This window comes from Phytophthora infestans, genomic scaffold (genome assembly GCF_000142945.1).
Source record: "Phytophthora infestans T30-4 supercont1.4 genomic scaffold, whole genome shotgun sequence".
NCBI classification, from domain to species: domain Eukaryota; phylum Oomycota; class Peronosporomycetes; order Peronosporales; family Peronosporaceae; genus Phytophthora; species Phytophthora infestans.
The window spans coordinates 4,279,656-4,294,849 of NW_003303755.1; the positions used below are offsets into that span (position 1 = coordinate 4,279,656).

Below are 15,194 nucleotides of genomic sequence, written 5' to 3' on the forward strand. Positions count from 1 at the left end.
AGTGCGGTCACTCTTGATTTTTCACGCCTTGCTGTCAATATGTTCCGCCATGTTTCAAAACATGGTAAGCATGTACCGAATAAATTACAGATCCTGTAAGAATGTTCGTAATTTATTTTGAGAAAACATGCATCCCTTTTGTTTTGACACCTAACCCTTTTCAAAAGCATGGCAGCCTTTTTTTCAAAGTGTACAAAATTTGCACACTTTGCAAGGTGTCTATTTTTTTATGTCGCGCGAAGGTCGTTCCTAAATGTCCAAGCCAAAAATGCTGCCACACTTTTTTGGTGAAGCAAATAGTGTAAGCTACCAGCGGGCGGTCTCTTCATAGACGTCGCCTGTTCATTCAGTGTCCAAGATAGAATTGGTCGGGTGAGCGCGGTGACCCCATCAATCGGTCATCTCTCGTCGACTTCGGCGGCCCCAACCTTCAGCCGCCTTACACACTTCAACTGGAACAGGCAGCTAAGGCTTGCTCGGCTATGGGCAAGCGAAGTCGCGGCAGCAGCGCCACCAGCAGCAACGTCATGAGTAGTGTGCCTAGCTCTACGTCTACCACCAACTACGGCACGATTGTGGACCTGGAGCCGGGGCCTCCGCCCGAGACCCGCCCTGCCGCAAGTGCGCTTGTGGGCCCGGTGCCTGCTGGTCCTGTGACGACTTCAACCTCCAAATCGTATGGGCGTGATGGCAAGAATATATGGGATGAGTATTATCCGCTTGTGCAACCGGCGCACCAGTATCACCACCGCAACGACCGCGGCTCGTCCAACTATTTCTTCCACGGCATGTTCTCGGCCGACGTCATGTGGGCCTATCGCGACGCAGTCATCGCCTACCTCGTGTCGCTTTACTCAATGGTGGTCCTCTCGCTCACGGGCTTGGTGTTCTGCAAACAGTGGGGAATCTCGCCTAACACACCCACCGTGTTCGTCTTCCGCTGCCTTTGGTTCATCAGTCCAGCGGTAGCATCACTCGCTCTACGGAACAGTACGTTGGAAGTGGACATGAACGGAAGCAAATGGATGTGATACTGACAATGTCGCTATAATTTTGTTATGGCTATAACAGTTGCGAAACTGAGGCTCCAGGCCTGCAACACGCCACCACATTGGAACATCCCGCCGCTGTATCACCTATTCAGGAGTTCCCACTCATCAAGATCGACATTACGACTTGCACTGCTTAGCTACGCGATCCCAGTCCTGTGTGAATTGGCTGCATTTTCATTTACTGCCGCGACAAGGATGGTCAACCCGGTGCGTCAACTCGGTTAGAAGAGTTTTATTCGATGATCTTTTGACATTTATTGTGCATGCAGTTCAACCGCACCTTCGTGCGGAAACTGGAGATGGTATTCAGCTTCAATGATGTAGAAGCGCTCGACTCTGGACTTGTTTTCTACGTGTTTTATATCAGCTTCCTTGGGATCTTTTGGGATCCGGTCCCGCCGCAGCGATACGACGTCGGGCTTTCGATGGGTCTCCGACCTTTAGGTGACGTCATTCGCCTTCATCGACGGTCATCGTACACGCTATACCTTTATTGATTTGATATTGCCTGTGTTGATTGCTCATGGAGTAGGTACAAGCTGGTTTTTCTTCGCAATGATTCAGGAAATTGGCTGGAGCGGATCACTTTTTCCAGGTAACGTTTTTCTTTGATTGCGACTCTAGAAGATTTGTTTTTACAAAGAATGGACATTTTTTATATACTGCAGCGCTGGAGATCGTTTTCAGCCATTCGACCATCCTCGCGTCGGCTATTACTGGGTGCATATGGGCGCTGTGGCACTGGCCCATGATCATCGCCGACGCGCTGGACGTGGTGCCCAAGGGCTCTGGTTACTCTGTCGCTGAAACGCGGGACTTCCACCTACTCTACGTACTGGCAATATTTACGCTGTTACTCGTGGGCTCCCGCATCATTATGTGCTGGATCCAGGGTAACTCCAGCTACGTCATTTGGTCCAGCGTCGTTTACCACTCCACCCACAATCTGTACGTCGTTCTTCTCAGTGTTTCGTTGAAATGGACCCTTGACTGACTAACTTTGGCTTGCTTACGCTTTATCTCTCAGTTTTATTATCTCAGTATTTGGGCAGCTGACTGCCCCATTGTACGAGAAGGCCCAGCTCTTTAGCTTCTTTAGCTCGGAGGCGTCAATTTGCCTGCTTGTGACTGTGTGGTTCTCCACTTGCATCCTCTCGCAGATGTTCCGGTGGACCAACCTAATGCCAATGCTACGCCGAGCGAATCCCAGAGTCACGCGGGCGCTCGCAGCCTAATACTAGTAGTACGTAACTACTACTGTAGTAGTATTCCGCTTCCAAATGTAATAACGTTAAAAAGTTTAAAGATCATCGTTGAAGTTCTTGTATTTAGCGGAAGAGCCACTGTACTATTACTCGATTCAGAAATGAATTGGACACAACAAATTTTGATTTGGTACACAGTCAGCTGTGGACGGCGTCTGCCGCAGTCCAGTCTCGCTGTGTGATTGGCATCGATCTCCATGGGCTTCTTGCCTCTCCTTGGAGCGGCGGCTGTGGCTGCTGGCCTGAGCAATGCACACCGTGTCCACACCAGCTCTATCGCGCTGCAGACGCCGACTGTGATCCTGCAGCAGGTAGACTTTGAGGCGTCGATCGAGCTGCCGGAGCTCAAGAATGGTTCGTGATTTTGTACAGTCTCCGTTGCGGCCTTGCAATTCCAAATCAACTAACATTTCTATAGGGTCTGTATACCCGAAGCATTTGTGGTATCGCGTAGAGGATTCGGACGGGTCTGTTGTGACCAATGGCACCGTCAAGACGCTCGATGTCGATGGCAATTTCAGGTCTCAGCTGTCGATCCCTATCAAGCAGTTGCAGTTGGACTCTTATGGAGAGCACAACCTCACTACAACCGTGTGGGAGGAACAGAAGATTGAGTCGCTAACGCAATCGCCTGAAGTGAATGAATCAATCGCCAACACCTCGGTGCTGCTTACGTCGACGGTACAACTCGATGAGGTGCAATTCGACGATGTGCTGCTGTTCCGTGCTACTCACACTACCGTAGTAGTTGTGTCACCGGGGTGGGTATCACTGCTACCACCACTGGTGACTCTGGTAATGTCGGCTGTGCTGGGCCAAGTAACAGTATCGCTTCTGGCCGGTATCTGGTGTGGCGCCATCATCGTCTCAAATGGAGACCCGTTCACGGCTTTCCTGCGCACATTCGACCAGTACTGGGTGAATGCGTTTACAGTGGACGATCACGCTGGTGTATTGCTATTCACGATTGTTCTTGGTGGGACTATTGGCGTGGTTCAGAAGGGTGGAGGCGGCCACGGTTTAGCGCTGGTTGCCAAGAAGTTTATGACGTCGTCTCTGCGTATGCAACTGTCGACCTGGCTATTGTGTCTTGTCATCTTCTTCGATGACTACTCGTGTATCCTGATTGTTGGAAGCTCGCTACGTCAGGTGCTGAGTCAGACGGGTGTCAGTCGCGAGAAGTTTGCGGCTATTATTCACACTGTCGGCGTCTGCTTGCCATCCATGTGTAAGAACCTTGATCAGACCTACCGTTGCTGCTGTAGTACCTAACTAAGTTTTTTGCTAACATTTAATGATTGTGTTTGCAGCTCCTGTAAGCGCATGGATTGGTGTAGAAATCGGCTACGTCGCCGCACAGCTCCGCGATCTGAATCTCGACTGGGACCCGTTCGTCACGTGTCTTTCGTGTCTGCACTACCGTTTCTTCCCGATCCTCTTCATCGCTTTTATTTTCATCACGATCATTTGCGAGAAGGACTTCGGCCCAATGGTGCAGTTCGAGAAGGACGCCGCTGCATCGCCGATCAACGACGGTTCCATGACTCCAGTGTATCCGGGACCGATGGACAGCCCCAAACCTGAACTCGCTCCGTTGGAACCTGACACAACTAAACCTCTGCGGTGGCAGAATGCTGTGGTGCCGTTCCTCAGTATCGTCGTGCTGACCTTCGTGGGGATGATTTTCGACGGCTTCGACAGTTTGTACAGCCAAGACCCCAATGGCTCCTTCGGGATTCTGGATGCGTTAAGCCACTGCGACTCAGTGTCGTCGCTGATCCGTGCATCTGCTGCTGGATGGGTTATTGCAGTCACGCTGTTGTTGTTGCAGCGTATCGTCACACTGAACGAAGCTACCAAGGCTTGGATGGAAGGCGTTAAGGATATCCTGGACCCGACATTGATTCTCACACTCGCGTGGGCTCTTGGCTCGGTAATTGGTGAAGTTAGCACGGCTCCGTACATCGCTTCGGTGGTTGGAGATTCGATCCCGAAGCAGTTCTTGCCGGCCATCGCGTGTCTCCTTTGCTACCTCGTGTCGTTCGCAGTTGGCAGTGCGTTTGGCACAATGGCCATCATGTTCCCCATTCTCGCGCCGCTATCGTGGTCTATTAGTGGCGGTGACGCTGAGAACCTGCGTCAATGCTTCGGTAGCATCCTGGGCGGCTCCGTGTTCGGCAACACGTGCTCACCGATCGCCGATACGTCCATCTTGGCGTCTCTTTCCGCGCATGTGCCGCTGGAAAACCACATACGAAGCATCTTGCCGTATGCTGTATTGGTGGCTGTCGTGTCCGTTGCTGGTGGGTCCCTGCCGATTGGTCTGAAAATCTGCAGTACGTTCACGGCATTCGGCATCTGTCTCGCTGTGCTGCTACTTGTCGTGTTCTTCTGTGGCACGCGTGTCAATATGCGTTACCGATCGCTGTCCTCGTGCAGCTTCATGAGCGTATCGCCTCCCATGCGATACGAGGGTGAGAACCAGCCACTGCTATCGGCATAGGCTCCAGTGCTCCAAGATTATCCGTGATGTTGAGCTCGTTGCAGTGCAACTTGCATGAAAGTGTAGCCATGTTTAACGCATCGGATTGGTAGTTAAGAATTTATATCAATTTTGTCCAATCAAAAGCTGTATTGTGCAGCCATTCCATCGTCACCTGCCAGTCAAAGAGCATGGCGGACTCGGAAGAGCTGGAGCTGACACCTACCAGCAACCCGTACCTGGATTTCTACCGCAAGTTCGTGCGTGAACACCCAGGAGATCTCACAGCGGTTTTTGACCCGGAGCTGAGCGATGAAGCGCGCTCCGAGATGTATGCGGCGCTGGACGTGAGCGTGGCGATGGTGCGAGCTTCACTGGACTGCATTTCTTTGAGATTTTCGGCGCTAACCTTCAGTTGTAAATCAATGTTAATATGTAGAAATACTCGTGGGCAATTCCTGATGAGCGTGCGCTGCAGATTATCAAACATTATGGACCGGTGAGCTGCAGTCACGTCTTGGGTGCCATGGCTTAATTGACAGTTGTGCTGGTAGATTGTAGAGATGGGAGCAGGTAGCGGATACTGGGCTCGCCTGTTGCAGCTACGTGGCGTGGATGTTGTCGCCTATGATCTGCACGTTGCTGGAGAAGAAGAGGAGAAGGAACAAGAGGGTGACGATCAAGAGAAGGAGAATGGTAAAACTGCTGCTACGAGTGGCGAAGAGAGTCATGGCGATGCCGAGGAGACACAGGGCAGCGGTGGCGAAGAAGCAGATGAAGAGCCTGATGAGGAAGAGGAAGAAATTGAAGAGGAGAGCGAGGACGAAGAAGAGGTGGAAGTGGAGCAGGTCTACTGGACGGATGTGCTCAAGGGAACACCTAAGGTGCATGACACACGGTGACACTGTACAGATCCAATGCTCGATTATACTGATCATTCCCTACTGCGACAATGAGCAGGACTTACGTAAGCACGCGGACCGCGCGTTATTCCTGTGCTATCCGGACGATTTCGAAGACAGCCACGAGTCAATGGCGATGGCAAGCCTCTGTAATTACGCAGGGGATACTGTGATCCATGTCGGAGAGTTATTCGGCCAAACTGTTTGCCTTCCTGGCGCTTGGTGAGTGCAGTTTTCATTGTTCGTGAAGCTGAAGCCTTTTTTAACGCAGTGTTGATGGTACAGGGGGCGAACATCGTCTGAAGAGTTCCAAACTCACTTGGCGACTGTGTACCACAAGGTGCTGCAGGTGCCACTGCCTTCATGGCACTCCAGCATTGACACGCTGACAGTGTGGAAACGTACAAAATCTTCCATCACGGATGGGGCGATGTACGCGTTTATCCCGGAGGAAGAGCGCATCGATCTCGTTGCTGCTTCTCCATCCACTCGTCATTTGTTGCTTCTTGGCATCTCTGGAACAGATCCCACAACGACGTCGAAGTCGAAGAAGAGAGGTCGAGGCAAGAACAAAGCTAAACAGGTCGGAGATGACGAAGATATTGAGCGTAGTAATGACGAAGAAAACCCAAAGAAATCCGCAACTACAGCGAAGAAGGGCAAGCGTGCAAAGAGTTCCTGATAGAGCCAGCCTGATGCACCCTAGAACTTGTGACGATACAGATTCATAAGAGTTTTATCCCAGTATGCCTCGAAATAGGTTTGCTATCCTTGACAATACTCGCACAATTTGAGCGTTGTCAGCTTTATGACGAAGCCACGACGGTCGCTGGCATATTCGGCAGAATATGAGTTTGGCGACGACAACATTCTAACCGTGGCTTACTTTGAGGAGAATAGAGTCCGAAATCAACGGCGAATCAAACATGCGCACTCGGTCATAGACACGGAAGCAGGCATACGCACCGTCAATAATGCGAAAAAGCTTCAGCAAGAGCAAGGTGCGCGTTGGTGAATCACTTATCAAGTTCCTAATCTCGACATTAGAGACCCCCTAACTCCATTTGAGCAGACAGAGAGATCGAAATCGCTCAGCACAACCAACTGTTACTAGATCGACTCGAACGCATCCACAAAAAGCTCCCGAAGCAGTTTGACGTCTCACATCACACCCAGGAGCATCTGGGCATCCAAAGTCCATCAAACTACTCTCAATGGCAGCGCGAACAAAAGCGAATCGCAAAGGAAAACGAGAAAATGAGACGACGGATAGAGCAGACCAAGTCGATGTTCAACACCAAGCAGCTCACAGCCGATGCCGACAAATACCTCTACTACTCGGAGAAGCTTTCGAAGATCGATCGACGGATGCATTTGAAGGAAAAATGGAAACAGCTCAGTCTTCAGCCCAGTGCTAAGCGAGGAAATAGCGATAGTCTCCGTCATTCACCGTCCAAGTCATTGTATGGCCACAAACAACGTCACCAACGCACAATCGAAGGCATCCCACTCGAAAGTCGCCGCGACGCGAACGAATTACCCAGACTCCGCGCAAAATCTGAAAGCAAATATGCTGCACCTGCTGAGATCTTCCCTACTGTGACCAACACGTCGAAACTCGTGCAAGCGGCAGACTTGTTGCCTCGACTTGGACTCTGACCCAAAATGTAGCCATGTGTCTTCAACTTGCGGATTTTCTGCTATCAAATTGCTTCGTAGCTCCCATAATGAGCTCACTTGGAAACCAACAGACATGCGAGTCGTACTTCCGGGACTCAAGACGTCGCTGAGGCACCAGACAGCCTTGCGCCACTACCACGCGACACAGCCGCAACCATGGCTTGTCCCCGTGGGGCTTACATGCGCGGGTCTATTCTTGGGTACGCGCTACATCCTACGAGCCCAGGAGCGAGTGCGAAGACGACGCGCGGGATTACCGGGCGAGGGGGATGAGGGTGAAGGGACAGAGGAAGGATCGTCACCCTTAAGTAAAATGCAGCAGGTTTTAGGAGTAGATGTGGGATCATCAAATTTACGTGTGGCGACGGCCTCGTTGCTGGATTCGGCGCATGGTGCGCGGGTGATCGAGAGCGCAGATGGATTGCGAGCGACTCCAGCGGCGGTGGCGGTGGACAATGGCAGCGTCTCGATCGGAGCAATTGCCAAGGCACTACAGGGACGAAAACCAGGCCACACAGCGACTGCAACAAGGCTCCTTCTTGGACCTGCCACTAAAGAGAGAGACGAGCTTATCAACAAGCTGCCGTATACGGTGCATCAACGTGGAGAGACGCTGGAGATAGAGCTAGATGGGAAGACCTACAGCCCTGAGGTGGGTTGACAAATTTCTCGTGGTTGAAGGTTAGACACTGACTTTTGCACACTATTTAGTGGGCTACTGAGATCATGTTGGACCATTTGCATAGCACCGCAGCGTCTTCGTTAGGAGAAGATCCAATTGAAAACTTCCCGGCTGTCCTTGCAGTCCCCGCGGGGACAAATGAGCACGAGCGCGCAGCGTATGAAAAAGTGGCGGACAGCGCGGGATTTACTGTATTTGCAGCAATTGACGAGCCTGTGGCTGCTCTTCATGCGGCGGAGGAGTGTGCGATTCAGGAGCTGCAAGACGCTGAAGCATTGTTGACGAAAGGTCCAATTGCAGTGCTCGATATTGGAGGCTACGTATCGACGATGTCGTTGCTCAAGAAGGAACGTCGTAGTGGCGGATTCAAGCTACTTCACACGCTGTCGACTCATGCGATTTCAGGCCACCAAGTGAACGAGCTTCTGTTCCGTTCGGTGGTAGAAAAGTTTGAGCAGGATCACGGAATTGATCTGTCAGTAGACTACATGGCCAGTTATCGCATTCTAGAGGCGGTGGAGTCTGCGAAAGTCGAATTGTCCAGTCGCGTAAGCACCGACATCAATCTCCCGTTCATCACTGCTGACCAGAAGGGAGCCAAGCACTTGGTTCATAGGATCACATCGTTTGACCTCGCGCGCGTTCAGGAAGGCCCCGCTAGAGAAGCGATTGCACTTTGCAACCAAGTATTGAACGAGGCCAGTGTATCTAAGGAAGATCTTAGCGCATTCGTGCTCATCGGTGGGGGTGCAAAGTCCGAATTTATGCGAGAGCAGCTTGAAACTTTCTTCAAGCTATCTGCATTTAGCACAAAGAACTTCCGTCCTGAAGAAGCTGTGGCCCTAGGTGCCGCGGAATATGGCCGCAAGTTAGTGCAAGAGTACTAAATAAAACCTAAAATAATGGTGCAATCAGGAATGCCAGTCGTGTACTTGGTTTTTATGCGTAGCTCAATAGACTGGTGTTAGCTCGACAAGTTGGCAGACTTGACCATGTAGCAGTGTTTTGCTCCTTCCTCCAGGTAAATCTCGTCGCTTGGGCAGTGGTAACCGCACTTCTCGTAGAACCCCTTGCGTCCGTACTGTGAGGACAGCACGAACAGGTCCACCCGGTCACGTACGTGTTCCTCGATGGCGTCCATGAGCTGCACGCCGAAGTTCTTACCCCGACACTCCGACAGCACCGCAACTCGACCGAACTTTGCCTTGCGGTTCGCTTCGTCGAGTAGACAACGAGCCACTGCCACGTACTCGCCCGTCTCGGAGTCTTTGCCCACAAAGTGGATCGTGGTGGGCTTGTCGTCACTGGGATCCTCAGTCTCCACAGCTTCGCGGAATCCTTGCTCATCAATGAATACGCGACGACGCACAGACATCGCCTGCTGCATCTCGTCAGCAGTCATTACGGCGGTCACGATCAGTGACATCGTGCCTGGCGTTGGAGCTAAATTGGGAAATGTCTAGTCGGATTAATGCTGTCACAGCATTGCTGTGGTTGGACCGAAGGATTGTTGCATCAACTGACCTCGATGAGATGAGCGAAGTTATTAATAAGACGTCAAGCAATCGAGGATGACCAGCTCAACAGCTGGTGTACATGAATCAATTTGGCGATGCCATTCACATGTCGAAGCCATGATTTTATGAGCATTTAAGATCTTCTCGCTACGCCTTGGCGGCCTTCGCCATCCAGCAGTGCGGGACGCCTTCGTCGAGGTGGATCTCGTCAGGGGTGCGTTGGTATCCACACTTTTCATAGAATCCCTTCTTGTCGAGCTGTGCCGAAAGCTTTAACGAGTCTACGCGGTCTCGGATGTGGCGCTCCATGCCTTCCATCAACGCGACGCCGTAGCTCTTGCCGCGGCATTCCTGGAGCACTGCCACGCGACCGATCTTGGCCGAGCGTGTAGTCTCGTCCATCAACACACGACCGACAGCGACGTACTTGTCCTGCTCAATGTCCTTGCCGAGAAAATGAATTGTGGAGGGCTCATTGTCGTGTTCGTCAAACTCAAGCACCGGGTCGAAGCCTTGCTCCTCGTGGAAAACTCGCAAACGGATATCCTTGGCCTGCTGGAACTCCGCCGGTGTCGCCACAGACGTCACTAGCAATGTCATGTTGGCGGTAAGTCGGAGAATAACTCACCACACTGGCCACTCGACGACAGACCTGCTGCTCATCCAAACCGCAGACCGGATGACCACTCATCAATTCGTCGAACCCATGCCACCTCGCTCTGCCTCAAATATGACAAATTAATGTCGAGGTGTGGCACGGAAACGGTTTACCCAGCGGGCAGCCGCAGCCCACTGGTTTAGCCACTGGGCACTTCATGTATATACAGTATTACGGTACAGAAACTCCAAGTGATGATCGTCTGGCAGAAGCTGAGCGCGGACGCTGGCACGAGCACACGACACATGGATGACATTGACACGATGACTGGTACACATATATAATATATTGAGGCTTTGCTAGCAGGGTGATATTGAAGTTGCGAACCATTTGCATCGAATTTCATCGCTGCAAAACCGCCGCTGACTCTGAATCAAGAGTCGCACGGTACCGGTACCAGTGTATATCCATAGACCAAATGTTGCTGGAACACAGGTTGTGTCGTCAACAAAGAGCGGACCACACCGCAGTAATGCGCGCTATTAATACTTACGAAGTGCTGCACAGTACAGGTACCTGGATCCAGTACATGTACGTACCAAGTGCTTTTAATAACAGAACTGTGTCTACAGTATTACTACGGCGCTACTGAGTCAGATGGCAAAGAGCTCTAGGTCGCTTATGCTGGCAGCAAACTCCGCGTTGCCTTTTACTGTATAGTGCGAACGTGCATTTCCAGTTGGCCGCGTTTACGGCAAATGCGGAACACGCAGTCTTTGAAGCTCGCCTACAATGCTTTCCGAACAGCCGAATGTGCTGCTCTCGCTGCGAACCCCATTGTTTCTTCAATCGAGCTCTCTGGGATGCAAGCTTCGATGGGAATGCTCGCTCGATCACGTTGAAGTTTGTTCCGCGGTCGCATATAGCGCAGGTAAAATCTCGAGTCCAACGTGAAGCTTCGCTTCGAAACGCTCGTGGAAATGAAAGTTAAGACGATGAGCGCCGTCTGGCCAGTGGCGACGGCGATGGTGCTTGGCACGGTGTGCCAGGCTGCGTCGCTCACGCATCTCCGGTCCTGACGTCATGACTGCAAGCTTTACTGCAGTCCAATGGCTAATAGCGGCTATTACCGGTACAGCCATTGGCAGTGACTTGAGCAGATAGATACCTACGTCGAAGGTGAAGCCTGTCGTGTGCTGGTTTGGCTGAAGAGATGTTGTCATGCGTTCGCCAGCTGCGGTCACGCCGACTCGAGTGCACGACACATCCATCCAACACCGCCCTCTCCGACGAAGACCCCGTCAAGGCAAGATCAATGTAAGGTCTCCGTGGAGTCTATCGATAGAAGGTTAGTGTTCGACAAAAAATTCCGCTACCGGTAGGGCAAGCTTTCCTCAGATCTACGACCCCATTCTCTTCGTCTTACCTACACATGCCCCGCGACTTAAGCGTCTTCAACCGCTTTCGCGACGACATTTGCCCATTCTCAACCAGCGCAACACACACGTACAGTACTTTACACATACCGACGACAGCAATGGAAATTCTGCCGCCAAATTTCTGCGCTCGAATTTTCAAATCCTGCCTAGCCCAAGATACACCAAGGGAAGAGATAGGAAGCGCGTGTATGAAAACTCGATGTGTATTGGCAAGACAATGGACTTGCACTTGTTGCTGTTTCGAAATTTGCTGCATAAACTCGACGATTGTGCCAAAATTTGTACCGACAAAGTACCGTAAAAGTACAGTTGGGGAGACACCTTGCGCACACTGTGCGGCACAGACCAGGTTGGTCTCGAGACTTTCGACCAGCATGCGTGCTCCACCGGGCAAGACTGAGTCTTGAAGACTCAACAGTAAATCTGTCTAAAGTAGCGCCTCTTCTCCTTCAGCTATAATAGAACCAGATTCACTGCAAAAAATCAGAACAGTGCGTGCGTCGAAAATCACTGAAGGTCCTTCACTGAAGGCACGCGGTTTGAAAGTGACTCTTCACTAATCGACTACATGTACCTTAATTGAAGAGGTACATGTATTAATAATGTAGCAACACCTTCGGTATCGCTGTTATTTCCTCGTTTTCAGGACGAGTGAGCCTCATGAGTGACGCTCGCAAAGTGTTTGATTGGCGTCCGTAGAACAAGTATGATTTCTTTGACTTTTTTAGGTAAAAACCATTTCTACCGGTGGCAAGCTTCGTCTCCTTCCTTTTTCCATTACTGTAATACTGTACGCTGAGCAACAAGTTGTTGGCAACTTGCCAACAAAACTTTCGAATATCGAGTCAGGAGAGCCCATCCCGCGCTCTTCAAACCGATTCGACTTTTTAACAGTGTAATATCATATGTACACCAAAAGGCCAATTTCAAGCGTTCATGATCCCCTCGGTTCATCAATGACACTTTCCACTGTCGCTCCTCTGCAGTCCTTGCAAGCGTCGGACTCCGATCTCCATGGCACATCTTGGTGGGGTCTATTACCAGACTGTCTCCGCCATCGCTCAGTCCCAGGAGGTCATGGTGTCCTTCCCTGTGTCGAAACGGCCGTTCGGCCGTCTAGAGCTGAACGAGAGCGACCGTCGGCGCTTCCACTTACAAGCCACCGAGCTGCTGGGCGACGCACTAAAAGAATATGAAGAATTCGCCCTCATCCGCCACCGCCAGATAGACCGACGTCGCTGGAAGCCAGTCAAGAACCATGAGAACATCGCAGTGTATCGCGAGTCGCGCTCGTACGCCGTCAGCCGCTCGCTTAGTATTGAAGACGAAAAAACGTTCGCGAGGGCTGCCGCCATGGCCCCCGTCTCGTCATCGGGACACCGACGCGTTTCTCGGTCCAGTTCTAGCTCTGGCGGATCCGGCTCAGGCTCCATTTCGACGATTCGTGAGCTCCCAGCCCACCAAGCCACGGAATTGGAGCTTCTCACTGGATGGGGCCCCACAGCCACGGAGGCCCGAGAGCACAAGAAACGAAGTAAGAGCAGATCGATCAGTGCGGTCGGAAGCTTGGAGCAGCTCCCGACCTTGTTAGGAGTCGGGAATATTGTCGGCTCACTTGACGATGTCATGTACGGCGTGGCCGCCCAGGACTGCGCCAGTATGGCACTCAAGAATGCCTGTATGTCTGAGGACGCGCTGGATGGAGATGTGCTGTGTGCTATTGAAGGCCCATCCGAGCGCAGCCCGTTCCGGTTCCTCGGCATCAAGTGGCTGGTCCATTCCATGACGGGAACAACGGCTAAGCACAAACTGACATCACTAAGGGACCTAGTTTACCTCGAAGCGACTGGTGTTATCACACGTGGCGACGGCATTAGAATCGGCTACCAGATCATGCATTCGGTCAACTTACGCGGCTGTACGGAGCTTTATGATTCTCATGGCGTTATTCGGGCAAAGTGCGAAATCGTCCACTTGTTTGTCGAGCTCGACAGTAGGACAGTCGACGTGTTTCTCAAGTCTAATGTGACGCCCAAAGGCAAAGTTTCTGAGTCTGGTGCGCTACAGACCTGCGCGAATTCATTGCTGTACTGCGGTAGGTCCGTGCAGTGCTCACGGGACAAGAAGCTCGCGTGGTTATTGCAGTGCAACCAAAACGCAGACAAACAAGACAACAACGGCAAGGCCGCGCGTTGCAAAATTTGCAACAAGTCTTTTGGTTTTCTTCGACAGAGTGTACAGTGCAAGTTGTGCTCGGGTGCGATGTGCTCCAAATGTGCCGTCGAACGCACTCTAAAGAGCGTGGATGCATCAGGCAACAAGCGCCACGTGGCCAAGTTTGTCTCGACGAGTGTCATCGAGCTATGCACGAGCTGCATCGCGACGAACAGGCAGACAAGTGCTCTGGCAATTGCGAGAGAAGAAGTCGTGGCTGGACGCTTTGGACCCGTTCCCCTCAAACGTGGCAGCAACCACTCGAGTGACTCCGTTGGTACCATTTGCATCGACGATATTCCAGGCCAACGCGAGCATCACGCACGTCCTCCACTTCAATCGGAGAGCGACTCGAAAAGAGGTCATCGTCCTCAGGAAGGACGGAGAAGTCATCGCAGCCATCGCGATGAAGCTCAACCGGAAGCTGATCCGGTTTCTAGACGTGGACATGCACCGCCGTCGTCAAATTCGAGCCAAACGCGCGAGTTACCGAAGATCAGAACTCGATCTGGAAGTCGCCACGAGCCTGTACCAATCCCAGGACGTCAGCCACCCTTCAGAAGAGGGCTTTCCGCTGAGTCGCACTCCGCAGAGGACCGCTACCATGAGCGCTATATGCAACGCGAGATGGTCTCCGGCAACAAGCATAAACCCGTATATGGCAGTGCTCCCGTGGAGCTTGACAACTCTGGAAGAGGGAGTCGTGGTCTGCCGGTGAACTTGAGCGATCTGGAGGACCCACTGCCATACACTCCGAGTAAAGAGAGCATTAGAAGGACCACAAGCTCGAGTGACAGCAGCTTTGAAAGCATCCAAGTATCGGGCATATCGTCACTACGATCGACCGCGCTAGAACCTGAAGCTGAGAAGGAGGAGGAGGAATTTCGTGACACGTTCGACAGTTTTGGTGACCTCATCGATATCCGTGACGACGTGGACGATGTGGTCGAAACTCTGGATACCAAAGACATGGAAGCTGTGAAGCGAGCATCTCAAGTTAACCGCAACTTGTGGCAACAGATTGCCGATCTTCGTAATACTGCAGAGAACACCTATCAGTACACAAAGGAAAGCACAGCGATGCACATGACTCAAGGCGGGTCCGTGCGACCACAACCACGTCACGACTATTAAGCAAATCCAGATCAGGAAACTGAAACAAATGGCAGTCGCCTATTTACTGGAATACAAAAGTTTTGAATCGAACTTTTACATAATTTTGTTGTTGTGGTGGATCCCAAAACAGGATTAAACGTTTCTCCACGATGGTAAAAGTAGCTTTTGTGCGTATGTGAGATTGTGCACACAAGTTCCAATTTTGGTGTTGAGTGTGCTCGGAGGCTTGCTCTTTTGTCTTCAAATG

The 15,194-nt window shown here is 51.6% G+C and overlaps 9 protein-coding genes across 9 annotated transcripts; 7 read left to right on the top strand and 2 right to left on the bottom strand.

Annotated features, from left to right (window-relative positions):
• Positions 1-368: 368 nt before the first annotated feature.
• PITG_03965 (uncharacterized protein) lies at positions 369-2,287 on the top strand (the record flags this gene model as incomplete). The annotated part of the gene is made up of 6 exons (XM_002906949.1): positions 369-990; positions 1,072-1,259; positions 1,322-1,496; positions 1,585-1,647; positions 1,721-2,000; positions 2,080-2,287. The coding sequence occupies 6 exons, from the start codon at positions 483-485 to the stop codon at positions 2,285-2,287; spliced, it is 1,422 nt and encodes a 473-aa protein (XP_002906995.1).
• A 227-nt stretch (positions 2,288-2,514) lies between these two features.
• Positions 2,515-4,820, top strand: PITG_03966 (NhaC Na:H antiporter (NhaC) family protein; the record flags this gene model as incomplete). Its single annotated transcript, XM_002906950.1, has 4 exons — positions 2,515-2,671; positions 2,736-2,908; positions 3,014-3,545; positions 3,628-4,820. 4 exons carry the CDS (start codon positions 2,515-2,517, stop codon positions 4,818-4,820), a joined length of 2,055 nt encoding a protein of 684 aa, XP_002906996.1.
• A 170-nt stretch (positions 4,821-4,990) lies between these two features.
• Positions 4,991-5,927, top strand: PITG_03967 (uncharacterized protein; the record flags this gene model as incomplete). The annotated part of the gene is made up of 5 exons (XM_002906951.1): positions 4,991-5,161; positions 5,239-5,298; positions 5,354-5,558; positions 5,640-5,683; positions 5,760-5,927. The coding sequence occupies 5 exons, from the start codon at positions 4,991-4,993 to the stop codon at positions 5,925-5,927; spliced, it is 648 nt and encodes a 215-aa protein (XP_002906997.1).
• Positions 5,928-6,509: 582 nt separating this feature from the next.
• On the top strand, positions 6,510-7,360 carry PITG_03968 (uncharacterized protein; the record flags this gene model as incomplete). The annotated part of the gene is made up of 3 exons (XM_002906952.1): positions 6,510-6,702; positions 6,774-7,100; positions 7,203-7,360. The coding sequence occupies 3 exons, from the start codon at positions 6,510-6,512 to the stop codon at positions 7,358-7,360; spliced, it is 678 nt and encodes a 225-aa protein (XP_002906998.1).
• Positions 7,361-7,454: 94 nt separating this feature from the next.
• Positions 7,455-8,042, top strand: PITG_03969 (uncharacterized protein; the record flags this gene model as incomplete). The annotated part of the gene is made up of 1 exon (XM_002906953.1): positions 7,455-8,042. One exon carries the CDS (start codon positions 7,455-7,457, stop codon positions 8,040-8,042), a length of 588 nt encoding a protein of 195 aa, XP_002906999.1.
• A 65-nt stretch (positions 8,043-8,107) lies between these two features.
• PITG_03970 (uncharacterized protein) lies at positions 8,108-8,950 on the top strand (the record flags this gene model as incomplete). The annotated part of the gene is made up of 1 exon (XM_002906954.1): positions 8,108-8,950. One exon carries the CDS (start codon positions 8,108-8,110, stop codon positions 8,948-8,950), a length of 843 nt encoding a protein of 280 aa, XP_002907000.1.
• Positions 8,951-8,966: 16 nt separating this feature from the next.
• On the bottom strand, positions 8,967-9,507 carry PITG_03971 (acetyltransferase (GNAT) family, putative; the record flags this gene model as incomplete). Its single annotated transcript, XM_002906955.1, has 1 exon — positions 8,967-9,507. The coding sequence occupies one exon, from the start codon at positions 9,487-9,489 to the stop codon at positions 9,028-9,030; it is 462 nt and encodes a 153-aa protein (XP_002907001.1).
• A 220-nt stretch (positions 9,508-9,727) lies between these two features.
• On the bottom strand, positions 9,728-10,180 carry PITG_03972 (acetyltransferase (GNAT) family, putative; the record flags this gene model as incomplete). The annotated part of the gene is made up of 1 exon (XM_002906956.1): positions 9,728-10,180. The coding sequence occupies one exon, from the start codon at positions 10,178-10,180 to the stop codon at positions 9,728-9,730; it is 453 nt and encodes a 150-aa protein (XP_002907002.1).
• Positions 10,181-10,432: 252 nt separating this feature from the next.
• PITG_03973 (uncharacterized protein) lies at positions 10,433-15,048 on the top strand (the record flags this gene model as incomplete). The annotated part of the gene is made up of 5 exons (XM_002906957.1): positions 10,433-10,508; positions 10,751-10,769; positions 11,413-11,556; positions 12,226-12,312; positions 12,604-15,048. 5 exons carry the CDS (start codon positions 10,433-10,435, stop codon positions 14,963-14,965), a joined length of 2,688 nt encoding a protein of 895 aa, XP_002907003.1.
• Positions 15,049-15,194: the final 146 nt, after the last annotated feature.